At 47.4% G+C, this 27,259-nt stretch overlaps 1 protein-coding gene across 1 annotated transcript; it reads left to right on the top strand.

Annotated features, from left to right (window-relative positions):
- STRIP2 (striatin interacting protein 2) lies at positions 1-21,601 on the top strand. The gene is made up of 19 exons (XM_035891751.1): positions 1-147; positions 251-385; positions 583-703; positions 939-1,007; positions 1,121-1,227; positions 1,345-1,472; positions 1,809-1,994; positions 3,135-3,358; positions 4,698-4,763; positions 5,438-5,501; positions 6,600-6,671; positions 6,969-7,043; positions 8,181-8,278; positions 8,825-8,951; positions 11,037-11,137; positions 13,223-13,289; positions 16,780-16,884; positions 17,269-17,473; positions 19,635-21,601. The coding sequence occupies exons 2-19, from the start codon at positions 304-306 to the stop codon at positions 19,883-19,885; spliced, it is 2,148 nt and encodes a 715-aa protein (XP_035747644.1). The 5' UTR covers positions 1-147; positions 251-303; the 3' UTR covers positions 19,886-21,601.
- Positions 21,602-27,259: the final 5,658 nt, after the last annotated feature.

The following is a 27,259-nucleotide window of genomic DNA, read 5'->3' as shown; positions in this document are numbered from 1 at the left end:
CCCACAGGGAATTTGGCAATGAGGAGGAGGGTGAAACTCCTCCAGGACCCTGCTGACCCCTTTCTCCATCAGAGCTGTACAGCTACACCGAGGAGCCTGAGCTCAGCACCAACAGGAGATGCTTCGAGGAGGATTTTCATGCTCAAGGTACTAGCTCTGGGCTCAGCACCCCACGGCTCGGGGCAGCCCCCCTGGGCGAGAGCGGGACCTCCAGGGAGGCACCCGGCTGGTTGTCGTGTCCGCTTTCCAGTGCAGGGCAGGAGGTGGCTGGAGCTGGACGGGGCTCAGCAGAAGGCCTACATCATGCGCCTGCTGGATGGGCTGGAGGTGGTCAACAGGGACAAGCGGCTCAAAGTAGCACGGGCCATCCTCTACCTGGCACAGGGTAAGGACCACATCCCCCGTTTCTGGATGGAGCTGCGTATCTGCTGCCTGGCTTCGGCATGGGGGCTTGGGAGAAGCCTTCTCTTGGGGGTTGTGCCAGGTCGGTGCGGTGAAGGTCCTTCCCGGGATCATCCCGTGTCCTCCAGCAGTTCAAAGGCAGCTCCCCCCTAACCAGTGCCTCCCTTTGGGCCTCTCCAGGAGTCTTTGGAGACTGTGATAATGAAGGTGATGTCCTGTACTGGTCTCGGCACAACAGCTTCCTCCTGTACCAGCTGGGAACCTTCACCGCCTTCCTGGAGCTCCTCAACATGGAGATTGAGTGAGAGGACCCACACTGCCCTCTCCTTCCTCACCTTCCTAGTTGTTGTCGTCATCTTCTTTTTCCTCACCTTCCTCTTCTTCACCTTCTTTCTCCCCATCCTCGTCACCCTCTTCTTCCATCCTCCTTCTCCTCCTCACTGAGGACCAGGGAGGTGTCGCAGCCATGGCTGGGGGTCAGGGTGAGAAGCATCACATGCCCATGGCTGGTGCTGAGCTTGTCCCCTTCCCTGCAGCAACAGCCAGGCCTGCAGCAGTGCCCTGAGGAAGCCAGCCATCTCGCTGGCCGACAGCACGGAGCTCAGGTACCCCTTCTCAGCCCCCCACTACCACGTTGGGTGGAGGCTGTGGGACAGCCTCTGGGGACAAAGTGGCCTCTGGCTGGCTGCGTCCCCTGCCTGCCGTGCTGTCCCGGCAGGGTGCTGCTCAGTGTCATGTACCTGATGGTGGAGAACATTCGTGTGGAACAGGAGGCGGATCCCCCCGAGTGGAAAACCTGCCGGGAGACCTTCAGGATGGAGCTGAGTGAGCCACAAAGTTCATTGTGCCCTAACAAGGTCCCTTCATTGTGCTGGACCGTTGGAGAGACCTCAGGGATGGGGGATCTGCTCTGAACCTGCTCCTGGTCCCTCTCTCCACCAGGTTTCCCCGTGCACACTGAAGAGCCATTTGCTCTTCTGCTCTTCACGATGGTGACCAAGTTCTGCAGTGGCCATGCTCCACACTTCCCCATGAAGAAGGTCCTGCTCCTGCTCTGGAAGGTTCTTCTGGTGGGTGCAAACCCTTCCCTTTTCCAGAAACCAGTCATTTTGGGAATAGCGCTGATGCAGCCCGGATGTTCCCCACTATTCAATCCAACCATAACGAGGTTATTTAGGATAGCACAGGAAGCTGACACAAGGCAGTGTTTCTTCTGGGACGAGGTGGGGCTGAGCCATGCAGAGGACGTGGCGGGGGGGGAGAAGTCTGGAGAACAAACCAGTGACGTGGTGTCTTAATCCTCAACTCTCCAATTTGATGGCCTCAAACTGCTGCTCCCCTGGAAGCCCAGAAGTCCAGGTGGGATGTCTACTCCCTGCTTTCTCTCCTCTCTTGTTGGTCCCTAGTTCACGCTGGGTGGATTTGAAGCCCTGCAGGCAATGAAGGTGAAGAAGCGGGAGGAGCTGGGGTTGCCGCCCTTGCCGGAGGACAGCATCCAGGTGATGCGCAGCATGCGCGCCGCTTCGCCTCCCACCTACTCCATCGAGCTCGTGGAGCAGCAGCAGCAGAAGCGTGGTCACCGCAGCCGGAGGGTAAGAGTGGGCGCATCCTCCTGGCACATGGCCCAGGATGCATTTCCAATGGGGACCATCATCTGTTCAAGGAGCCAGCCTGTGCTTGGGAGCACGTTTCCTTTTCCTCCCAAGTGCTCTGGTGTTTTCCAGTTTTACAGAATCATAGGGTGGTTTGGGTTGAAAGGGACCTTTCAAGGTCATCTAGACCACCCCCCCTGCAGCAAGCAGGGACATCTTCACCTGGATCAGGTTTCTCAGAGCCCCATCAGCCTGACCTTGAATGTTTCCAGGGATGGGGCATCTACCACCTTTCCAGGCGACCTGTGCCAGGGTCTCACCACCCTCATTGTAAAAAAATTCTTCCTTATATCTTGCCTGAATCTCCCATCCTTTAGTTTAAAGCCATCACCCCTTGTTTTGTCACTACAGGCCCTACTAAAAAGTCTGTTCCCATCTTTCTTACAAGCCCCCTTTAAGCACTGAACGGCTGCAATCAGGTCTCTCCGGAGCCTTCTCTTCTCCAGGCTGAACACCCCCAACTCTCCCAGCCTGGCCCCATAGCAGAGGGGCTCCAGCCCTCGGAGCATTTTTGTGGCCTCCTCTGGACCCGCTCCAACAGGTCCATGTCCTCCTTGTGCTGAGGACCCCAGAACTGGACGCAGGGTTCCAGGTGGGGTGTCACCAGAACTGAGCAGAGGGGGAGCATCACCTCCCTCGCCCTGCTGGCCACACTTCTTGTTACACAGCCCAGGATGCGGTTGGCTTTCTGGGCTGAGTGCACATTGCCAGCTCATGTCCAGTTTTTCATCCACCAATTTCAGTCGCGGCAGATCAGCCCCGTGGTGCATTCGACCCAGAGGAAGCAAGAGGACATCCTGACCCCGTGGCAAAGGGCTGATAAGCACCAAGGAGCAAACTGCTCACAGCAAGCTCGTCTTTTTTTAGCTCTGCTCTTGGAGTTGCTGTGTTATGGTCCGAGGATGAAAACGCCTCTTTTGCTAGGGGAGAGATGTCGGGGCAACAACTAGGAGGGAAATCCTTACCTTAGGAATGTCTGGGAGCTTGATCCTTTCAGGATGGAGGGGTCTGGTGCCAGCAGCTGGGAGGGAAATAAAATCCACAGAGTGACTTGAATTTCTCCTTCCCTTTCTGCTGCAGCCCCTGGTGAAGCAAGACAGTTTGGATATCTACAACGAGAGAGACCCCTTCAAGAATGATGAAGCAGGAGTTGATGAAGAGGAAAACGATGACGTGGACAGCGGGATTGAGGGGGAACTGGACCTGATGGAGCGGGATGCGATTATCCCCACGATACCTGCTCAACGCCCGCCTATTGAAAGGGTGTCATTCCCCAAAGGGCTCCCCTGGGCCCCCAAAGTCAGGTAAAACCATCTGGTGTCATTGCCATCCTCACCTACCTGTCCTGGAGTTCATTGCAGGCTGTGGCAAGTTTGTTGTCCTCTGGCAAGTTGAACTGAAGTGACTCCACTTCTTTTTTTGTCTCGGTTGGTCCTTTCTGGACTGGGTTTAGCTGAGCTCTTCCCCAGGCTTTACAAACCAAGCATGGTCAAGCTTGGCCAGTAAGTAGCAATCCCACTTTGGACATCCCAGGTTGTACTGGGAAGGAGGCTTGTGCTGGTACGCTGTGGGAGCAGGGTCAGCTTTCCCAACTGGCACCAATGGATCTTGGTAGGGCAAGGTCCTAGTCTAATCATCTTGGGAACTGGTTAATGACATTGCCTCTTGCTTGTTGAGTCGGACCCTTGTGTTGTCATTTGAAGCCTTCTTGAGTGGTCTTGCTCTAAGATGAAAAATTGGAGAAAAACATCTGAGGTTAAAGAAGTTGGTGCCTTCCTAAATAATTTGTTTCCTTCCCTTCCTAAGACCAGTTCTGCTACACATGATATGGGGAACGTTAGGAATAGAGGGTGAAAACCTCTGCCCCTATCCCCCAATCCATGTGAGGGTTTCTTGCTGTTGATCTGAAGCCTGCATTTAACCCAGTATCTTTAAAACAGAGGAGCAAATACATCTGTTTGATGTGGGAGCAGTGACAGGGTTAAGTGTGTCTATCCAGAGCGCACCTCACCAGGACACAGCAAAAACTGGTTTCCCACAAGGGTCTCCGCACATGCGGTACTGTGGCACTCCATGTAACTTAATGCTCTCAGCTTCAAAATCAAATGACCGTTGTTTTTCTTGGCTGGTGCCTGGAAATCCAGCTGGGTTTCTTTCTGCCTGTGAGAGACCTGGCTCACGGTTCGTGTCCTACTTGTAGTGCTGAGACCCTGACCAGTTCTCATGAAAGATGTGCAAGGTGGACAACATGTCAGCTTGCTCTCTCGGAGCAGCACGTGCTCTGCCAGACTGCAGAGACAACATTTGTTCATTCAAAGCGAGCAGATGCTACTTGAAGATGCATGTGCTAGGAGCACAGAAGGTGGATAAAAAGGTGCTGATCGTAGAGAACTCCTCTCCATTTATTTGCACGCTCCCATGGAGTTGCACAGCAAATACAAATGGGTTTGGTTCATATTGCTCCCAACCAATGAGAGCTATGGTGGCCGGCTGCTATTAAGACCTCTAGAAATGAATCCTAGAAAGCTCAGAGGTTCTTTCTGGTCCCATGCTCTTGTCCTTTCTGAGCAATGTAGGCTGTGATCTGGTATATATCTATTTTCCAACCTTCTCCTTGTTTTTGTTTCTCTGCTGCTCCATCAGACAGAAAGACATTGAACATTTCCTGGAAGCAAGCAGGAACAAATTCATCGGATTCACGCTGGGACAGTGAGTGTTGTGTGTCTAGGTCCAACAAAGTCTGTCCCATAGCTCCCATCAGTGCAATTTAACTGGTGGGAGGTGTCCACAAAGCTTAGGTTTTCTCAACTCAACCAGCCTAAGGCATGCTTGGGATTATGCAGCGCAGCGCTGGATTTTGCTGGGTGCAGGAGTGCACTCGGTGTTAAAAACATGTTCTTGGAGATGCTGGTCTCCAAGGATTTCTTTCTATTAAAAATCAGACCTAGCCCAGAATAAGTGACCCCTGGCCTAAGCTAGAGACTGGTTTGATGCAGGAGGGAGTTGGGACAATCTGGTATCCACAGCAAATTACCCCGTTTGTGAATAAATCAAGCTGCGGGTGCAGAGTCATCCTGGCACAGGCCCAGCAGGGTATGTTCGGTTTTAGGTGCAGTGCTGGGCTCAAGCTGGCTCCATGCAGAGACAAGATTTCACCCCAGTTCTTCACCCCAACACCGCCCCTCTCTTGCACAGGCTTTGCTGGGGAGGAGGTGGGAGGGCAGGCAGTTTATGCCAACACCTCTCCCAATTCCTGACCCATCTGGGATGTGTTCAGTACATTCAGTAGACTACAGGCTCCCTCTTTTACCTTGTATGATAAGGAAGTGTTAAACCTAGATCTTCTTCCCAGCTTTGTGCTTACCTTCTTTCATCCCCCACAGAGACACTGAAACCTTGATAGGGCTACCACGGCCCATCCATGAAAGCGTGAAGACACTGAAGCAGGTAAGATGGTGGCTCCATGCGTGGTACTTGGATGAAGCAGCCCAGAAAGCCTTGCTGAGTGGCAGTCTGCTTGTCTAACCTCATCCCTTGCTATTTTTGCTCCCTGGCACTCAGCAGATGCTCTGAGGTGGGATCAGACCCATGGGGATCTCATGGAAGTGGGGAAATCATTGGCCAAGATCACCAGGGCCATAGGGTGATTGCAGGGCATCGAGTTTCATACACATAAATTTTGTGATACTGCACTTATAATGAGTTTCAAGTTCCTCAAATGTATGCTCTCAGCGCACAGCAAATGTTTCACATGAATTTAGTCTTATGCTCCTCTTCAGCTGATGTACAGCAGCACGCTCGGTCTGCGCTCTTGCTCTCTCTCCACCTTGGGTGGTCAATCTGATGAATCCAGTCAAGGCCTGAACAACTTGAGAGAGGCTGGATATCCATCACATGCAGTGTGGGATCCTCACGTCTAACCTCTGGCTGAAACACAGTTACTGGAGAGAGTAAGAGGGTCCTTTCTTGTTAGTTGTCACAGGAAAAGCTTCTGGAGCTTCTTGCAGGAATTAGGGGGGAAAAAAATGGAAAACTGAGTCTTCGTTGCAGTTCCAAGTAGATTGTCCAGCACTTGGACTTCCCCTTTATCCGAGGTGTAACATGGCTGTGTCCTGGCGAGCATTTGCCATGCTGTGCTTTGAAGGTGACAGACTTCCAGAGTGGGGTTTGGACATACATGCCCAGACCTGTGCTCTTCCCAGGGGGAAGCATGGCCAGCCTTGGCTCCTGCAGTGCTCCACATGGAGTGAGACACCTCCAGAGGTCAACTGACCCTATCTAAGTTCTGGATTGCCTTTTGGAGGTGATTGTCCCTCTCTATTTACTTACAGAGAGATCCTAGAAGGAGTAGGTAGAAGTAATCAAAGGCATGATGTGTGAGGGGCTTGAGGGACAGAAGGATGTCCCCCACAAGACGAGTTCTCCATGTATCTGCTGTGGCCTATACACCAAACTCAGATATTACTGAAACCAGCAAATGTCATCGCTGACTGTTTCATCCTTCAGTTGTGATATTGCTCTGCCTCTGTTTGTGTATTTTGCCAGCACAAGTATGTTTCCATCTCAGACATCCAGATCAAGAATGAGGAGGAGCTGGAGAAGTGCCCCATGTCTCTGGTAAGAAGCTGCTGCTCCCCATTACTAGGTAGATGCGTGGAAGATTTCCAAGGTGTCACAGAAATCCACACATCCTCCATGATCCTTAGGACACACCTTGGATGCTCTTTTTTCTATAAGTCCATATCTTGATCAAGTGTAGCAGTGGAGAAATGCTTGGAGCTTCCTGCAGTCAGCATGCAGCTATGTCTATCATTAAGTCCTCAAGCTGGGTTTTATGGAGGTGACTGACATATCTCAAGTGTGTGGACTGGAAATACTTAATTTTCCCTTGTTTCTAATGTTTCTCTATGCTAGGGAGAAGAGGAAGTCCAAGAAACCCCTTGTGAGGTCTTGTATCGAGCAATGTTGTACAATCTCCCCCAGTATATGGTAAGCCCATGCTTCTTAAAAGTGAAGAAGACCTTTTGTGGGGGGAATGGTGGGAATCTGTGAGCTGCAAAGTTCAGCACGGGGCTGCTGGGGCATGTTCAGGACTTGAATGGTGAGACTTTGGTGGGAATCCAGAGCAAAGTTGAGTGGAAAGTACAGTCCAAGAGGAGGGGATTCAGAGGAATCCCCCACATGGATGCGAGCTTGAAACTGGCTCCTGCCCTCCAGACAGTGAGGGGAACCAGTTGGGGATGGCTCCATGTCATCTCTTGAGCTGTGTAAGCTATAGTATTTACCAACAAGTTGTTGCACACTGCTGCTGCATGCACCTTCACTTCTGACCTCAAGAAGCAACCTACAGACTTCACTGGTCCCTTAAGCCTTGATCTTTCTTGCTGAGATTAACTTTCCATTACGATATTGCGCTGATCTCTGAGCGTGATGGCTTGCTGGGCTAGGAACCAAGCTGAACCATCATCATGCTTTACGTGGCACAGCAAACAAGGCGGTAATGCCTTCAGGTCTCTGCCAGCCTGGCTGTGCTCTCAACAGCTATTCAAACTATGGAGAGAAGGTTACGACCTTCCTTAACAGGGACATCCCTTGCAGCCTTCCCATGGCCCCAAGAGATTCCCAGAGGAATACAGTGCATGTCCTGAAATTCAGCTACGCTGCCAGGTTGGATGAGGCTTTGAGCAACCTGATCTAGTGGAAGGTATCCCTGCCCATGGCTGGGGGCTTAGAACTAGGTGATCTTTAAGACCCCTTCCAACCCAAACCATTCTGTGATTCTAAGATGCTAATTGGATCACATGCACTCTCTGGGAGAGACAAATGCAGATTTAAATGCATTAAGCTCCAGGTGTCCCTTCCATTATTTTATCCATACTACTAGAGCTCATGATGCCTTAAGTTAAGACTAAACCAGACCTGCCATGCTCCCCACACTTGGCCTGTCTGGCCAGGGTGTACAAGGAGAGGTTGAGCCTTGGCATAGTCAGTCCGTCACAGTGAGTGGAGCTTGGGCTGGTGAAACCCTGTAGAGTTGGCTTGAAGTTGTCCAGTTTCAGCAAGTGAAGGAGAAGGAAGTAATGACCCTTCCTGGAAGCATCCCTCCATGCCTGTCCTCCCCTGCAGATAGCTTTGCTGAAGATCCTCCTTGCTGCAGCGCCCACCTCTAAAGCCAAGACCGACTCCATCAACATCCTGGCAGATGTGTTGCCTGAAGAGATGCCGTAAGTCCTTGAGGAGGTGGCCACCAGCCATCACAGTTTTGCCACGAAGTCTTGGACCGAGCAGGAGAGTTGGGGTTTGCCAATAGGTTTGGGAGGCTCCAGATCTGGGGCCATCTCTTTGGATAGGTGCAAGCTACTGTTGCTGCCAGGGCAGAAGGGTGAAAGCCAAGGATGTGAATGCCAGTTTTCAGGAGCATAACAATTCAAGTGCAATCAGCAGCCGCTGTGCTCTGCTAGCTAAGTGACACAAATCATAAAATCATGCTAGTTGACACGAATCACAAAGATATGTGAGCATATGGTAGGTGTCCTTCATACTGCTCCCCCAGGATTGCTGGTGGAGAGCAATCAGCTTTTTTTTTTTTTTTCCCTTTTTTAATGCATGTTGGTGTCACCAGACAGGAGGGGATGGAAATGGGAGTCCCAGAGGGAAGCAAAGGTCTGTGTTTCTATGGAGCCTGTCCTGATGAATAAGAACTCAACAGACCCTTAGTCCTTCTCGCTCCCATACCCACTGTGCTGTTGCCTTCTTCCCCTCCAACCCAGCATCACCGTTCTCCAGAGCATGAAACTGGGGATTGACGTGAACAGACACAAAGAGATCATTGTGAAGAGCATCTCGGCTTTGCTGCTGCTGCTCCTCAAGCACTTCAAGCTGAACCACATCTACCAGGTGAGTGTAGAGAAGGGGTCGGCCATTGCCAAGCTGGTCTTGAAGCTGGTGCATCCTGATAGGACACCTCTCCTAAAAGACCTCTCCAGGAAGGGTTTCCATGAGGAGCTGCAGATCGCTTTTCCGTAGCGGTGAACCCTAGCCCCAGGCCAGGATTTGTATAGGGTTACTCAGGCAGGGATAACCTGCCTGCAATATATCTCTGACCGTGTTTTGACAGGATTGTTTCCACTCATGTGGAAGGAGTTTTCAGACTTCTGGAAAAATTCACACTGTGGCTGATCAGGTTAAAATCTAGGAGATATCACGAGCACAAGCCTCCCTGGCAGAAGGGGAAGAGGATGGGGGTTAGACAAGACCCTCTTTTGCTCTGTCTCGTCTCCAATCACCAGAAATAGTGCTGGGTAGGACCTCACGAGGTCAACTAATCTGGTCCTCTGTCCCCTCAGCAGGATCAAGTTCTTGGGGCTCCAGTTTCAGCAGAGCCTGGAGGTCTGGGTCCTAGATGCAATCTGGTTTTTGTTTCATCTGCGTGGCACCAATCGAACTGCACCCATGTGAGGGATTTCCTTGATTAAAAAAAGACCGAGGACTGATTTGAGCTGTGGCCTGGGCCCAGTTCTCCAACCATTCTGCAAGTCACACAACTAATGTTTTCTAATTATTTTTTTCTTTTAAAGGTTTCAGCATGGTACAAATCCGTCTGTGTTATGAAGCCCACTGATATTTATCTGAGGTTAAATATAAATCCATCTATTGGATTGGATAAAATGAAACAACCCCCCAGATTTTTACAAGCCTACATTTGTTCTGGGTCCCCCCCCCACATCCCTTCACTAATTTTTCTTGCTTCACCCCCAAAATGGCTCCTGTCATTTCTTCCTCCATGGCAGGAAGACCTTTGCAGTCTGGTGCTAAGTCTGGAGAAAGCTGTGGGGCTTCCCCCCCCCAATTCTGCTTTTGTGTCTGATCTTTGGTAAGCTATCATAATTCCTTTCGGTGCCGAAGCTGGTCTCAAGGACCAACCCAAAAACCGCCAGGGGGGCTGAGCTGATGCTGCCAGCATCGACAGAGGCAGTGGAGGATAGCGGAGAGCGTGGTGGGTCCGGGCGCTGCTGGGGGTCACCCTGCGCTCGCCAGCTGCTGCATTGGTGAGGCACAGACCTGCACACCAACACAGACCGTGGGGGTTTTTTTGTCTCGGTTCTGTCAAGATTTGATGTTTCTTATATCAACAGAGAAATGCCATCAAATTATTGCGGTTCAGACAGTTAGCATTATCTTTGGTCTGATCCTATACAGCGTTCTAGTTGCTGGCAGCTGCATTTCGAAGCAGTGAGAGCATCTGGGATCCTGGCTAGCGGGCACTGCCGATTACTCACTCGCAAGTAACGGCGGTGGTGTGTCGCCGGTGGCGTACCGAGTGTTGACAGCTTGTACCAGGCTGAGATGAGATGTGTAGGAACAAACTGTTTCTTCGCTCTCAGATTTGGGATGTTGATTGCAGGTTAGTGAGAGGCATGGGCAGGAGAGGAGAGGAGAGGATATTGCTGCTATTTGTGTCTGTCTCTTCAGCGGACAGTAGAGATCTGTTGTATTACGCAGCCGTACATACCCAGACCATTTAATGTTTAGAGAGGAAGAGAAATTAAAAGCGTGTCTGAAGGTAATGGTACATTTTTCAGTCAAAATTTGGAAAGGCATTGGTGTTAGCATGTGACATCAATAGGAATTATTGTATTTTCTCATGTAATAGCTGCGTCTCCTCCTTCCCCATATACTGTTTTGCCACAGATTTTTATCTTGAAAAGCTACACTTCAGTCATTAGCTGCAGCTATTCCTAAACTGCTGCTGTAAATTTTGTGTGTCCACTCTATGGCAAATAGAGTTTTCCAGCTGGTGGGAGCTGCTGTATATGATGCAAGCCTTATACAGCAGACTTCTGCAAGGGGAAGATGGTCTGCGAGGTGTCTAGAGCAAACCATCGAGACTGCTTTGCTTTCGGCTGGAAATGGGTTTCCATTCCCAGGTGATGCTCCCAGTTGTTCCAGCTAACGTTGACCCATTTCACTTCTCTTTCTCAGTTTGAGTACGTGTCCCAACATTTGGTGTTTGCCAACTGCATCCCGCTGATCCTGAAGTTCTTCAACCAAAACATCATGTCTTATATCACTGCTAAAAACAGGTACAGCCACTTCTGGGGAAGAGAGAGCTGATGGAGCAGGGAGGCTTTGTGCATGAGGAACCCTAACATGTGGGTCTGTGGTGGGACCAGGTGACCTCTGGTGCCCATCGTGGCTTTGGGGCAGCATGTTCTCCACTACAGGAATATGCTGGAGGGGAGCAAAGCCCCTCTGCTTAATGAGGAGGACTTCATGGCGGGTTTCCAGTCTCTTGCTGGACTAACATGCACGTAGACCTGTCTCCCTTGCTGACAGTAGGTTTGGTTTTTTTTACATGGACTCCTGGAGAGCAGTCCAACGCGACTGGGCATCTGCGAGCCACAGCTTCAAAAAGGCTAGAAGGGGTAGAGTCTTCTAGGTCTTTTCCACATTTTATAGCTGTATTTCAGCTTTCCTGGCTTCTTCAGGTTTTGCATAGTTGTCACTGCCTTTTACTTCTGATTTGAAGAAGACACTAGCCCTGTTTTGAGTCTGTGTAGGGACTGGCTGGACTACTCTAAGTCAGCGTAAGAACTGAAAGAGCACAACTCTTTCACAACTCAGTAGGACTGAGTAGGATTTCCCCATTCGGAGGGGAGGCGCCGCAGGGGATGTTGCTGTTGGAACGATGAAAAGATCCTTTTTCTTGCTTTTTGATGCTCTTTTGGTTGCTCTTCAGCTGTGCGTGTAGGCTGGTCTGTCTCCCGCATGGTATGGCTGCCTATGTGTAAGAAGGCACACATGGAAAAATAGACAGTAATATATTAATTCTCTTGCTGATAAACATTTCCACCTTTGGTCCTGTGCTTTAAAGGCAAATAAATGAGAGGCAACGTAGCCCAGGAGCACCTAGCTCTTTCCTCTGCTTTCTGATGGAGGTTTCACAGGCAGGATACGTTCCTGTGAAACGAGGTGGGGTTTGCAGCTGGACGCTCTGATCGAGGGAGGTTTAGCTGCTCTGCCCAGCCCAGAGAATCTGTTTGTCAGATCGTGGTGAACAACATCAGGCTCTGCCCTGCAAAAAGGATTGTGGGATTTTGTCAGGTTCAGGTGTATAGACCCAAGTCCAGTGATGCTGCAATGAGAAGTCTCAGAAGTGATGCCAGTACAATTATGACTTGAGGCAAACGAGCTGTGGGATTCCCGCTCCCGAGCTGGCTCCTCCGAGCCTTCTTGCTTGTATCTGCACGGCACTTCCAGTTTTAGGGTTATGACGGGTAGGAGCCAGCGAGGAGCATCTGTCCTTGTGGTCAGACAAGCCCTTCCCGGGCCAAACACTTTAAACAAAGCCTGTTTTAGGGGATCTCCTGACCTTGGGTCTCATCCCGGATTGCCTCTGACTCAGTGATCACTACAAGTCAGTTTGTTGCTCAGCTGCTGAATTTAAAAACAAAAAATAGCAAAGAAAGGGAACACAAGAACTGAAGCTGTGTGATAGTGCACGCTTCATTTTAGATTGGTGCATGGCTCAGGGCACAGACAGCGTTAGTGTGTGTGTATGTTTACATACATTATACATATATGTGCTTTTTTTTTATTGGCTACTTTTACAAAGGCAGTGGGTCTGGAGGGCTTCGAAAGGCCTGATGCCCTCATTGTGAATTTTCTTGCTGGTAATCAGTCACCTCCATTTCAACCTAAGATGTGTTTTGTTCTTGTTTTTTTTTCTTTTTTAAAATATGCATATGAACAACTAATCTGTCATGTCTTAATGGATCCAAATCCTTCGAGTCCTTATTAATGCACTCAGGATGCTCTTTGGAGCCAAGAGGGATTGACACGCTCCATTAAGCTGAGACTCGAGGCAGCGGTGAGGCTGGGAGCCCATTTGGATGCTGTCTGTGCAGTCAGAAACGCAGGAGAGAGGCACATCCACGCGGCACCGGCTGCGGGCTGGTTCACGTGCCCCATGTGGCTCGCTGGAGATGGGATTGCTACCCATCCAAACTACTTGCTGCATAAGGCAGTGCTGCCATTGCAATTCAAACCCCAGGCACAGGGAAGGAAAGCATTACAGATTGCTGGGCATAATCACGTAGATCACCTTAAAAAGTTGCTTTCATATTTACCTGGTTCTTAGTGAGTCCCTTCTTTCCTGTCTTCCACAGCATTTCCGTCCTGGATTATCCGCATTGTACAGTCTATGATTTGCCTGAGCTCACTGCAGAAAGCCTGGTAAGAAAGGGTCCTTGTAACCAGTGTTGCTGTATGTGAGTGGGTGAGGAAGGATTTTTTGTTTTCTTTTTTCTGACTTCTTTTTCTGTACACCCAACCTTTCCAAAATTAGACTTTGTTTTCCCCTCCAGACTTGAAAATTCCTCCCATCGCTATTCTGACTCGCTATCAGCTGTGGGGCAGTGGGGAGGAGACACTGTGCACCCCATAAAAATAGTTGGGTTTAGAGTTTTCCCTTTCGCTTCTCCAAATGAGGGAGCCTGCTTTTAAAAAGGATTTGCCCAGAGGCCATTGCCTCCCAGGTAAAAATTGCTCTTTGAATTGAGCAATCTTAAATTGAGCTCTTGCATTTTGTAAGATGTCAGTAGCTTAAGGAATGAACCAAATTCCCTATGGAGAGGAGCCTAAGTATTATGGAGACGGGCCAGTGCGATGGGCTCTGTGAGTATACGGTCTGCAGATGAGACATTAATGCGGGCCAGTGCGATGGGCTCTGTGAGTATACGGTCACATTAATGTTGGCAGGTTCCTAACTGCAATAATTCAAGTGCAGAGTAGGTTGGACTTGGACAGGGCGCAGAGCAGGGACAAGCTTTAGGGTTAACAGGGAGGGCGATCAGAGGGAAGGGAGACCCTAAATGATGCAGGATTCATTAAGAAGGAGCCTGACCAAAACCAGTCTGGGCAGGGATGATCTCATGTTGCCTGGCTGCTAAAATCTTAAGCCTATGTTGTTTTCCTTAGCTGTGTAAAGGTTAAAATCACTCAAATAAAGATTTTCCCTAGTTTCTATGAGCCAAAGTTTCTCATGAATCCCTCCAAGCCTGTGGTCAGCCGGGACAGCCAAACTGGTTTTATTGGATCTGTAGCCATGGCATTTCTGATGTGCCACTGCGATGCAAATTTCTGCTGTGAGTTGATTATGCCACATCAAATTTATATAAAAACCTGCTGTGGAGCATGTGCAGGTGAGTGTGGGATCGTCACACGTCGCCAGCATGCTGGCTCAGTCCTCCATCGCTGTCCCATGTGCCTTTCCGCCAGCACTTCTTGCCTCCTTTTGGGTGCCTGCTCAGGGTGACAGCTCCTGGACATCACCTCCCTCCTTATCAACGGGATCAGACCCCTGGTTTGTGCTGGTCCATGGGCTACTTGCTGAAGGCTGGGTGTCCTGGCCAGGCTCGGTGCCCGTCTAGCCCTGCTGGGCTCTCACCAACCGTATCCTGGCTCGATGGGGACATCTAGCGACACGTCACTGAGCCCTCCAATGGCTCACGCTAATCCTTACGCTCACACTAAGCTTTACGGCTGTAGGAGAATACTGAACTTTTTTTAGGGATAATACTCCCAGCAGTGTCTGCTCCCCAGTTTGGGAGCTGTTGCATTAAATGACAGTGCCTCATCGCTTTCCTCCAGCAGACACGGATGTTAGCCTCTCGGGAGACTAATTTAGTTAGAAAATATGCAGAAAACAACTTGAATTTTATGATGTGTGTTCGTGTTTGGGAGGATACCCATGAATGTAAGGATTTAATAAGAATTAAACATGCCCTGGTGCTTCAGAGGCATACGTTTTTGCATGTATTTATGTTTCTTCAGCCAATATTTTCTGCATTGTTTTAGCTTTTTTTTCCAATATGCCAATGCACTGATTTTAACATCCCAGCCGTAACACACTTCTCAGCAGACATAAAAGATGATGATGCTCTCAGTGAGTTGAACGCAGGAGAGTGTGCGTTTGGTTTACTTCCATGGAAAACCAGGACGAGTTCAGCAGTGCTGTCTCCAGAGGAGGGACCCTTTGCCAGTGGGGTAACGGCTGTCCCCACATGGTGTAAATCAGGAGTGGCTGCAGTCCTGGTGCGGTAGCGATGGCTTGACCCGTCCTGTTCTGGGACCGGCTCTTCGATTCCTTGCTGGTCCCCATCTCCCCTCTTCTGTCACGGGGCTGTTGCTCCCCTCCATCTCCCCGTGTTTGGGGAGGGGGCTGCAGAGAATCCTGCTGTACTGTGTCGTGGTGCCACAGGGAGGGTAACAGGAGCCAGGGGTAAAGGGGGGATTAAGTCTGTTTAGCCCATTTCCTCCTTCCATAAATCTGATGGAAAGACTCTCACTCACTTGAAGCTGCGGAGACAACATCAGATTGGTTACAAAAATAAATCCATCTGCCTATGAAATAGGTATTAGATTATTCTACTCTTTTTGGAAAAACTACTTGGTGCAGAGGGAGCAGAATAGGACTGGGCACTGATTTGAAGTCACATGGTCACTGCTTCTGAGCTGGTACCCCCAGAGTGGCACACAGCATCCGTGAGCACCTCCGTGACATCTCAGTGACATCCTGCCTCTGTGCTGTGCTGTGCAAGCTCCCCTGTGTGCACAGGAGCCTCCAGCACAGCCAGTAGCCTCTACTGGCAGAAAAGTGCATTTGCTCAGAGTAGCTTTAACAAATCCCAAAATTAAATAAAGTCAGTCAGAAGCGCTTCCTTGTTGGCCTCTAAGAATTACACGTACAATAGCATCTTACCAGCTTACTGAAATGATAGGTTTGGTGCTTGCTTTTAAGAACCAAGGTATTATGCTGGTAGGAATTTCTTGGGTAAATCTAATTTCAAACCTGGATTAGACACCGTGACAAGAAGGGGCTCCCTGTGGTGATCCCCAAACTCCTCCCGAGGATGCCCAGAACCTGGATCCTGCACCAGGCTGCGGTTTTTGCCATGAGTTGAGGCTGTAGCTTGCTGTAAGTGGCTTATAAATTAAGCAGTACTTGCTTCCACTCTCGTCCCCAAACAGGTTATTTGTGGGACACTTGTGCTGTGCTCAGTGCTGTTCAAACATAAAGCAAGTTACTGTAGTGGCGGAATTACCGCTCAAATGTGCCACAGGCAGTATTTACACAAGCTGGAGCTGGGGTGCTTACATTTAGCTAATATTTAAAATAATATATCAGCTGCACTGAAGCTGGAGGGGGATCTTTGTTACAGATAATTCTTGTCCTCCTGACACAAATGCTGCTGTTTGTTGTCCTGTGTTGTTCTGTGATTTCCTTTTATCTGTATGTAATGTGTCCTCTAAGCATGTGGTAATTTATGAATTAATTTATATAATTAACAAAACCTGTTTTCTAAGCAGTGGTGATCACTAGGCTGTAATTTGCTCTCTGGCTGTAAACAACGAATACAAATCTACCACAATATATATTTCCCATGACGGAATAATGGGATTTATTTTAGCTCTTACTCTAAACCTAAATGCAAATTAAAATGCTGATTACATCTGAGTCTTGCAGAATGGCTTTCCCCAGAATCTGTTGGTTTTTCAGCAGCATGATGACAACCCAAGTGAGGAGGTAGCTCCACTGCTCACTCTCCGTCAGAAATGAGACTTGTGCTGAGAGCAAAAATAACGACTTTCTGCACAGGGATAACTCTGGCGGTGCTGTTGAATGCTGCCGTTAGGGTCATGCTTTTCCTTCTCTGCTTCGCAGGAAGCTGGAGACAACAACCAGTTCTGCTGGAGAAATTTATTCTCCTGCATTAACTTGCTGAGGATCCTCAACAAGCTGACCAAGTGGAAACACTCAAGGACAATGGTAAGGTGATGTCCCATCTCCCCAAGACCCGCTAGTGTTGCACCTCGAGCGTGTCCCTGGCTCTACGCTGCGCGGCTTCAGCCCAGCCTTCCTGCCGAGAGTTTCTCCTGGCAGTGCTGGCGATGCTGCTGCTTCATAAGCTGCCCATTTTGCTTTCACAGAATGAGCCTTAAACGCAGAAATACTTTTTCTTCTGCAAATACCACTTATTTCTATGACCCTTAAGCCCCCTGCAGCAAGAGCTGGTTATGTTGAACGCTCCCGTTCCACCTGCTTGGGGTTTGTACCATACGCGGCCCAGGTGTTAGTGCCCACAGCTGCGCAGACAGTACTTGTGTTGCTTTCCTGAACACATTGCATTAATTGGTTTTGATTCCTTGGCAGATGCTGGTAGTCTTTAAGTCAGCCCCAATATTGAAACGAGCTCTGAAGGTGAAGCAGGCCATGATGCAGCTGTATGTCCTCAAACTGTTGAAAATCCAAACCAAATACCTGGGGCGCCAGTGGAGAAAGAGCAACATGAAAACCATGTCTGCCATTTACCAGAAGGTGCGGCACCGCATGAACGATGACTGGGCTTACGGCAACGGTGAGTCCTGCCAGGGAAGCATCCTCTCTGCGTGCGCCGTTGAAATTGGCACGCGGGGTGGGGTGTTGACATGTTTTGTCTTATGACCTGTTAGGATCCCATAAGCTTGTTTGGATCAGTACTGGGGATTTTTTTCAGAAGCTTTAAGGCTCTGTTCAGCACCATCAGGAGAGAACAAACTGATTGCATGAGGAAAGGTGGGAATAATCAGACATGGTCAGCTCAGGTCTCCAAGACCAGAGTTTCCAACAAGCTCAGACCTGCATTTTTGCATTCCCAAATCACTTTCACCGTTGAACCATTAAACTGTCCCAGTATCCACGCCAAATCTCCATGCTTAGGATGGCCGTGGCGTGAGAATCTGACTGGTAGCTCTGCAGCTCACACCCAAGAAATGACAGCAGTTACAACAGTGCGGATACTCTGAGTCCTTAAGCTGAAGCACAGATTAGATGTGCTGGTCTGTTTAAACAACTCTCGTCTTGCCTAAATCTGTATTTTTTGAGGGATGTCATGAAGTTTCTGATGTTCCTCACATATTAATCCACGGGATGCATCAGACCACATACTCTTATTTTCTTGTAAGAACACCCAGTTGCTGCAACAACTGACCCAAGCTTAGGACAAGAAGAGAAAACATTAAAATATCTTTTTGCCTTATTGACAGAGTCCTAAATTTTTGCTCTGCATGTATCTTCTTAATGAGGATTAAGCAGAAAAATTGGGTAGCGTTACCGTTTCAAACGAAAACAGGGCAAGAAGTAGAAGCCTAACATCTTAACTTTTTACAAGGGAGAAAGGCATTATAATTTTGTTAGGGTGTTTCACTGTAAAAGGTAAGATCTATTTTCTGAAGACTTGTTAAGCTTTTGATAGTCATGATACCACTATAACACTAATGCAGTACCAAAAAGTAGACTCGCTGGTTTTAATTTCACTTTAGGGCTAGTGGAGTTCCCAAAAACCAAAGAGCAGGAAGGCTGGAAAACTGGGGACTTCCTTGCTTTTATGGGGATTTCTATCCTGTCGCTGCCCTTCTCAGCATGCTGGTTGTTCTGTGAGGGATTGAATACAGCAGCAGGGCTTCTTTATGCCACCATCAGGATACAGCTATGGGATACTGCCTGCCTTGGGTGACTTAAATAGCTTGAACACTACATGCTCCAAACCAGCAGGAGAAGACAACTACCTACGTCACCTGCCCTGGAGCAAGAGTTTGCTGTAGCAACTGAATTTACACGGCAATAGCGAGAATAATGCAATTTTAAGAGAGATGCAAAGGATAAACTGGCGTGTGCGTCCCACTTTCCCCAAAAGAGTTAATCAGCAACATAACGCAACGCTCGATTGCACAATTCACTGCTTAGCAGGGACTGCATCTTGATCTGGACAATCTGCCAGGGGAGCACTTGGCTTTCAGAGACAGGATCTGGAGGGGTTTTTCCTGGAGTGTTTATTTTTATCTTTGTATATCTGGGTTGATACTCAGCTTGGACCTTCCCCTCCCTTGAGCACTGCTGAGCTTTGCCAATGAATTTACTGAACCTTTATGGAGCAAACGACTATTTCATGTAGATTTAGAGCTCATAAAGACCAACTTTCAAAATAATTTTTTTTTTCACATTACATGTTTATGTAATATTACATGTTTAAACTACCACGGTTATTACAGCCAGTTATTAGATTTTCAACATCATTCATAGTTAAATTTGTCCAATTTTAAAAAAAAAACCCAACAACTTTGTTTTCAGCAGCTCATAATAAGCTCACGAGGTTTTAGCTATATGCTTTAAATCTTGATCTCTGCCTCAGACATCCATGGAGATTTTCAGTAAAAGTGGTGGGGCCTTTCTGAAAAAAGCAGGAGCTTGGTAATTATCGAGCATCCTTTACAGAATAGAAATAATGGCATTTCTATAGGCAGTTTTCTGACTTTGCTGAACTTACAGGTTATTTTAACATATTTAATTTAAATTCCTGAAATTAAAATGTATACATAATGGGAATTGATTAGGAGTAATAATTAGGAATAACTGATTGGCCAATTCTCTGGTCAATTCAGGCCTGTGGTTGCTGTAAAATCTTCATCCTTTCTTTTGCTTAAACCTTATCAGAGTTATTTTTCCCACAATACTCTGGCCTTGTTTCTTCTTCAATGTAGATATTGATGCCAGACCATGGGATTTCCAGGCTGAGGAATGCACCCTGAGAGCCAACATCGAAGCCTTCAACAGCCGGAGATACGACAAACCTCAAGACTCAGAGTTTGCGCCGGTGGACAACTGCCTGCAGAGCGTACTGGGACAGCGGCTGGAGCTCCCAGAGGACTTCCACTACTCCTATGAACTCTGGCTCGAGCGGGAGGTGTTTTCCCAGCCCATTCGCTGGGAGGAGCTGCTGCACTACCAGTGAGAACAACACCTTCACCTGCCCCCAGTCCCACCTCAGTAAGGACTCAAGGTGCTACAGGCTGAGGAAAGGAAGACTGTCTTGGACCTGGGTGGTCTTGAGCACAGCTGGAAAAAAATTAGTCTTTCCAAAGAGACCAAGCCTCTTTGTATCTACCCAGCCACCCCCTCAAGTATGCCACTGCCATCTTTTTGGAGGTCATCCCTTTCCTGGGACTTCTTGGAGACCACACAGTATCAGTGGACCTGCAAAGGAGGCCACAGACCAGGTTCCAGTATCACACTAGTGGAAGCAACAAGAGTGAGCTTATCTGGTCTTTACTGGAGATTGACACCCGTGTACGAGAGCTCAGAGCCCAGGTCTGTCTCTTAGTTTCGTTCACGCATGTAAGTTTGTTGTAAGAGTATCTCAACGGTGAAAGGTTCTCGTCTCTCCGGAATGCCCCACGCTGAGCCTAATTTCTTTTCATTTATTCAGTTTTGGCTGTCTGATAATGTGCTTCAAATGCCCTACTGCCATGAACAAGCTGCCCTGCTTCCCTAATGAAGCTGAAAATAAGAAATACGTGGCACTGTCCGCAACAGCCTCAATCAGAGGCGACAGGCTGACTTGGCCAAAGGAGACACCATTACCTCTTGTCCCTGGGCTGGCATTGCTGCTGCTGGGATTACACAACCCGATTTACAGAGGCTTGCTTCCACAACTGACCGTTTCTGCATCGTTCATCAAGGATAATAATCCATTACCTTTTCACCGTACCGCTTTCCTCCACCACTTACCATTTGTATTAGAGTACAATGATCAGTAAGCTGTGCAGCGTTTAGAGCTGTAGAAGAGGTTGATTGCCACATTTCTCTCCACCTGATTGGTTTTGAAGGATAATTACTGCAACGTTAGGTTTCCAGATAGCTTTCTTCATTGCTTTTCTAACCCTGGAGGAGACAGTAAATGCCACATTAAATAACCTAATTTTTACATAGATTTTTGGTTATTTGGAGGAATGTTTGTGCCAAGTCCCAAGTCTTAAAGCAGGGAGGAAAAGTGCTTTGGGTAGCAATTTACTGCAACCATACGAGGGGAAAAAAAGCAGGCACTGTGGTCCTTAGCTTTCAGAATGAATAGCATGTTGAGCTGTAAACTTTCTATAAGGTCCCTACAAACACTACATCTGGAGAAAGCTGTGTTGCATGAGGATGGCAGCTGAAGGCAGGCTGGAAACCCTTGTGTCTGGTCAGAGCTGTGGGCTGACCCACTGAATGAGCCTCAGCCCTTGGTACCGTGCAGGCTGACAGTCCCTTCTCCTCAGCCAACGGCCCTGCCTGAGGGCCGCGCTGAAAAGGCAGGCTGGGCTTCACAGTGCTTTCTATTAAGTATTATGACAGAGTCTGCAAACTATAATCTGTCTCTACAAAGTTTTATCAGTCCAGCACAGGGAATCCTGGATCTAACCTCCCCCCCAGCCATGAAACGAGGAGTTCAGCTTTTGTCAAAGCAGCCGGTGTTACCATAGTGCAGGCAAGCACTTTGGCCGTACTGTTATCGATACATCGAGCACGCAAGTGGTAAAACCACAAGTATTTGTTATGACAGGATTTGTGCTTATTGCTGTGGAATTTAACTGAGAATGTTTCCTTAATGTGGTTTGTAAAAGGTGTTTTTCAAAGAAATAGCCTTAGTAAATGCACTCACCTTTTTAAATACGCTTTCGTTCAAAATAAACCAGAGCAACTTTTAAAGCTCATACATTTACTCAAGTTTTTTTTTAATTCCCGTGCCTTAATTTAAATGCTTCCTTTGCAGTTTTTCTTTTAAAGGACAGAAACATCCCCCACAAATCAACCCATAAACTCACCTCTGACCCCTGCCCGTCTCCGCGCTCTGCTGAGGAAAGGCCGCCTGTCTGACATACCATGGATGTTCTATTCTGATGTATGTAAAAAAATCTAAAAAAGAAAAACAGAATTGTAGAGGTCTTCACAGTGTTTGTGCTTGTTTAAAAAGTAAAAAGTTATTTAAAAATAAATAAAGCCTCTCCAAGCAGTAAGGCGTGAAAAACAGAGATATACAATCTATAATGGAAGCACGGTGCTGTCTTTAGGGATCCCAGAACGGAGAGGGCTCTGTAGCCCTGGACAAGTCATTTCAGGATCTGTACTTTAGCTCTTTCTGAAAAAATGGCACTTCGCATTTCCCTATGTTCCCTAGAGCCTTCTGGTAGTACATAAACTAGAGATTAAATAAACACAAATAAATAAACAAACCCCAACTAGAGATGGCAGACATCTGAAGGGTCTGTTAAATATTTACGTAGCAGAAATGCAGCATAAATACTACTATTTTCAGCATGTGCTAGAGTCCAGAGCCCAGGGCTAGCTGGAAAGTTCAGGATTTTCTCTGTGATGTTTTGTCTTGTACTTGCCTACCCAATGTGCAATTTCCCCCTCAGGCCAGGGTCCTGGGAATTCAGCTGCACCCCTGCGTGGTATCACATATCCTGACACAAGGGACACTTCTCCAGCACCGTCAGTTCCTTTTCTCCTTCCTTCACATGGTCACCCCACACTGAAAGAGTCTGGAGTGGTTTGGGGTTTTTTTTTCCTGGTTAACCATATTATACCCCTTGCTTTATGATTCCTCTGGTATTCTCTGTTTTAGAGTGATTTAGAAAACAATCTAATTCCCCAAAAATGAAGTGCGCATGTAAAGGATGTACTATCAATGTATCCAAACCCTTCTAGTCTTTAATATTAAACTACGGTCATGAAGGTAAGTGTTGCTTCAAGGGGGCAAAAGAAAGAATGAATGAATTATTCAGGAATCAAAAACTCAGAAAAGTCCTGGGTATTTGGCTCAAAACTTCCCCTCCAACCCAAGTGTCTCTTTCCCACAATGTTTATATATATATAAAAAAACCAAACCAGTATACACACACTGTACATTTTTCTACATTATGTATTTAAATTGTGCTCCATATAAGGTTTCCATGGCTTTTCAGTGCCTTACTGAGCTAAAGAATAGAAATACAAATTCTTATCTGAATGTCTGTGTGGTAGAGGATGGTATAAACTGTTATCTTTTAATACTATTTATTTCCACCACCACCACCCCCAGTTATACTTCTTCAAGGATATGCCTGTATACAAAAAGAACCTCTGTGTAAAAAAGTAACTAGAGAAAGGGACACCTTTTAACTTAAATATTTGTGTCTCATCCCGAATTTGTCACAAAGACTGTAATTCTATGGAGATGTGCCACCTTAAGTGAGGGTAGCTTCTGGAAAGACAGAAAACATAGAATCATAGAATGTTTTGGGTTGGAAGGGACCCCTAGAGGTCATCTAGTCCAACCCTGGGGAAACATGGGTTTCAGTTCACGCTGATAAAAACTGCCGGCCTCACTATAGACTGCGCAGCGCTCCGCAGAGCGGCTGAGGAGCTGAAATGCCAGTTTAACAGGAAGAGAGGGAACCTCTATTTTAGTAAGTTTACTCCACTTACAAACAGATGCGGGTAACTCAAACCACGTGATACTTTAAAGACTTTCCCTCGAGGTGTTGGAGCAGTATATTAGCTGAGGCCCCTCTACAAAACTCCCATACTGGTATTTCGGACAGTCCCAGATGCTGCTTCGCTAGCAGTACTACAAAAGGCTCCATCCTCCTAAACTGCAAACTGGCAGCAGTTTAAAACTTCTTTGCTTCACAGTGAGGATTTTCTTCTCCTTAAAAAAAATCTCAAGAGAGCTAGGAGGCAGCAATTACGGAATAATAATGTTGATGTACAGCAAGAAAGTTTCAGAACAAAGTTTCGGATGGTTTCTGTACAGCTGAAGGAGCCACATCTGTTATCTTACCCCAGACGCGACTGTTGATTCCATGAATGCCCGAGTGCTCGCAGTTTCTGTTGTAAATGGCATATGTAGAGCTTTTTCTTTTTTTTTTTCCAGCCTACAGGTGGTTGCTGAAAGTTTTGCTGTCAGTAAGTCATTTTCTTCAGTACCTCAGTACAGATTCTTCTATTTTTAGCCTTGTTTCCTAGGACTGTGAGGCACATGCAATCATGCTATTAGTTTCTCAGTCCTCTATAAGCAACTTCCAAACTGGTTAGCTGATTTCATGCAAATTTGCATGAAGGCTAAAAGGCCTCAAAGATATTAAGTTCCTTTCAGAGTTGTGAAAGTTGGCAGCTAGGTAGAGAGCGACCCTATTTAAAAAGGACCACAGCCTAATATCCCTTCTTTCCCTTACATGAGTATTTCCATAAAAATAATGATCCTGAAATGTCCTGGCCTGACAGCTGCCAGAGCTAAAGCACTCTTTATTTATCCAGTTGTAGTTTGCAGAAACTTCCCTTAATTATTTATCAAAAGCTTTACATGTGTAAACAGGAGCTTGTTTTGTAGCCAGGTCCAAGCATCTTTACAAAATACAACAGTTGGCTGCACAGGCTAATTTTTGTCTCCTCAATCTAATATTTCCGGCACGCCTGTCACAACTGTTACTTCTTTTTAGCCTCAATAGTTGGTATAACGTGGTCTCTTGCCAGCTGCTTTTGCTAAAAGGAGATAGTTATGATTGCTTCTTTTATGTCATGTGGTTTGTTAATAAAAATCACACAAAATAATTTTTCCCTAAACACAGTAAAAATCAAATTTTTTTTCATTATTTCTTTCATTATCCATCCCAAGAAGCAGTCAAGAGTTTTACTTAGAAAAACTTCCAGACCTTCTTTCTGAGCTATGCTGCCGAGCCTTTCCCTGTCTTCTCTGGTTCTTTGGCTTCTTTCGCTGTCTTTTTTGGCTCTTTCTGATCAGGTACCAGGATTCCTCTGAGATTTTCCTCAGCAGTGAACGTTCTTCTGGCAGGGCTATTCTAATCTCAGGTAGGTAACTGACTCAGTTGCCTGTGGCCTCTTAGAGACGGGAAAGGGAGAGAAATGAGCAGCACAAGGAAGAACAGGAGATGCTTTAGTAAACTTAGCCACTGAAAACAAGACTCAAACCACAGATACGGCTTGAACAACCAAAGACCGAGGCCCTGCGCCTTTTCAAATGGTAAGGAACCTCTTTACAATTCATTTTCTACGCTGTCCTGACAAGCTTGGTCTGTGAGACACCGTAACAGTATCCCCCGTTTTCCTTCACCGCTAAACACAAAGAAGTTCAGCTGCTCCATCATTTAGTCTGAGTAGAAGAGAGACAACATACTCATTAGCCTCCGTGAAGCTTGATACTCCCCGCTTATTGGAAAGCAATTCCCTCTCAATAGCACGTTCTCCTGGATCCCACTCATGGCAACAGAGAACAGCCATGAGAGCAAAAAGGCTGGCATTTTCTGGAGAAAACAAAGCATCCATAGAATCATAGAATCGTTTAGGTTAGAAAAGCCCTTTAAGATCACCAAGCTCAACCGTTCCCCTACCCCTGCCATCCCACCACTAAACCCTGTCCCCTCAGCACCCTGTCTGCCCGGCTTTTAAATCCTCCCAGGGGTGGGGACTCGACCCCTTCACTGGGCAGCCCCTCCCAGTGCCTGACAGCTCTTTGGGGAAGAAATTTTTCCTGATGTCCAACCTAAACCTGCCCTGGCACAACTTGAGGCTGTTTCCTCAATGATAAGTAAAAGAATCTGAGATGCATGTTTTCTACACTGAATGTCTTACCACTTGTTCTTGAAAACATGTCACATGTCCAGATTACAGCAGAGCTTTTTGCCCTGGATTGAGAAAGAGGTCTGCATCGCATTCACAGTAATAGCACTCAGCGGGTCAGGCACTCAAACACATTACTTTGGAAAGATAAAACGGTGTTTTCCATTAACTCAACCCCTTTCTGCTCAAGGCAAATAAGTCTAATGGTTTCCACTCCGCATTTCAAAGTCGCTTTTCAAAACATCCTCCTCAGCAGCATCTTGCTCTCCACCAACACCCACGCTCAGCCACCATGTCGGGTGACGACCCAGCTGATACTACTTCCAAAGTTTCCTGGTCTCATTTCTCCATCCAACCTCCACTCCTGGCTCACCTTTCCCTCTTGATAAAAGAGATAATAATTAGGTATGTACTTTGCCAAGGAGCGCCTTTGCTCTTTGCTTTCTCTATTCCTGAGCTCCTCCTCACCTGGTGCATTTTGCTGTTGCACTCATTCCTGTCATTTAGCCTTCTTTTGATATCGAATCTACGTGCAGTGTTAATTATTTTCCTTCAGACGTTTCCTCCTGACCACCTTCTTCCGTTCTTTCACTGATACCTTTATTTCTCTTCAGGTTTTATTGGGCTCTTGTTTTCTTTTTTGTTCTCACCTCTCCTTTTGTTCTCATTTCTGGGGGTTCTGATCATTCTTCATTAAACTTCATTTTACTCTGCTCAGTCACTGGTCTGGCTCATTCTCTGTCTCTGCTTCTACTCTCATGCTGAAATACCATCCCTACAAACATTTCCACCACTACAGAGTTGTTCTGGCCCCCTTCAGTACTTGTACATTTGTAGCCAAATATGTTCACTCTTCTATCCATATTAAAAAACCTCCTTTACAGAGTCCACGTACCTTCTATCCACCGCCATCGCTTCACAGGGTCCAAAGCAACCATCAGATTTACAATCCTCTACCCATAGTCCCTTCCAATGCTGATTTATTTAAATGTCTGTACATAGCAGACTGTAATGTCTACAAATTTCATAGGGGGAAGAAAACAAAGGCTGGACAGCTGTTATGTCCAATGGGCGAATTAAAAAGTAAAGGCACCTGTATTCCCAAAAGTGCCTTTAAAAAAAAGAAATTACACGTTGGTCTTCAGTTCTTACCATTGCATCAAAATGATGAGCCTTTCTGATATTTGAAACTTATTTTCATAGAATCATAGGATCATGGAATTGTTTAGGTTGGAAAAGCCCTTGAAGCTCCCCCAGCCCAACCGCCCCCCTACCCCTGCCATCCCACCCCCAAACCCTGGCCCTCAGCACCGCCTCTGCCCGGCTGTTAAATCCCCCCAGGGCTGGGGACTCGACCCCTTCACTGGGCAGCCCCTTCCAGCCCCTGACAGCCCCAAGGGGAAGGAATTGTTCCCCATGGCCAACCTCACCCTGCCCTGGCACAACTTGAAGCCGCTGCCCCTCGTCCCATCGCCCATTACCTGGGAGAAGAGACCTGGAAGCCTCCAGCTCCCAAAATTAAGAGAATTCTTCTTTTTGTTAAAATTAATTGTTCTGAAACAAAGCTGTCTTCCTACGGGTCCATGTCCCACTGCCCTGAAATACCACCCTGTCCTCCCCGCTGCAATGACAGCACGTGTCCCTGCCCAACAGCCCAGAGACGGGCTGAGCTGGGTTGACATTTCCCCAGCAGAGACGTTAATAGTGCCCCTCTCCCACACTCTGCACA

The sequence above is a fragment of the Egretta garzetta genome, unplaced genomic scaffold, assembly GCF_000687185.1.
Source record: "Egretta garzetta isolate BGI_Z169 unplaced genomic scaffold, ASM68718v1 scaffold410, whole genome shotgun sequence".
Taxonomy (NCBI): Eukaryota; Metazoa; Chordata; class Aves; order Pelecaniformes; family Ardeidae; genus Egretta; species Egretta garzetta.
The sequence above is the reverse complement of the archived record's forward strand: the minus strand, read 5'-3'. Positions and strand labels throughout refer to the sequence as shown.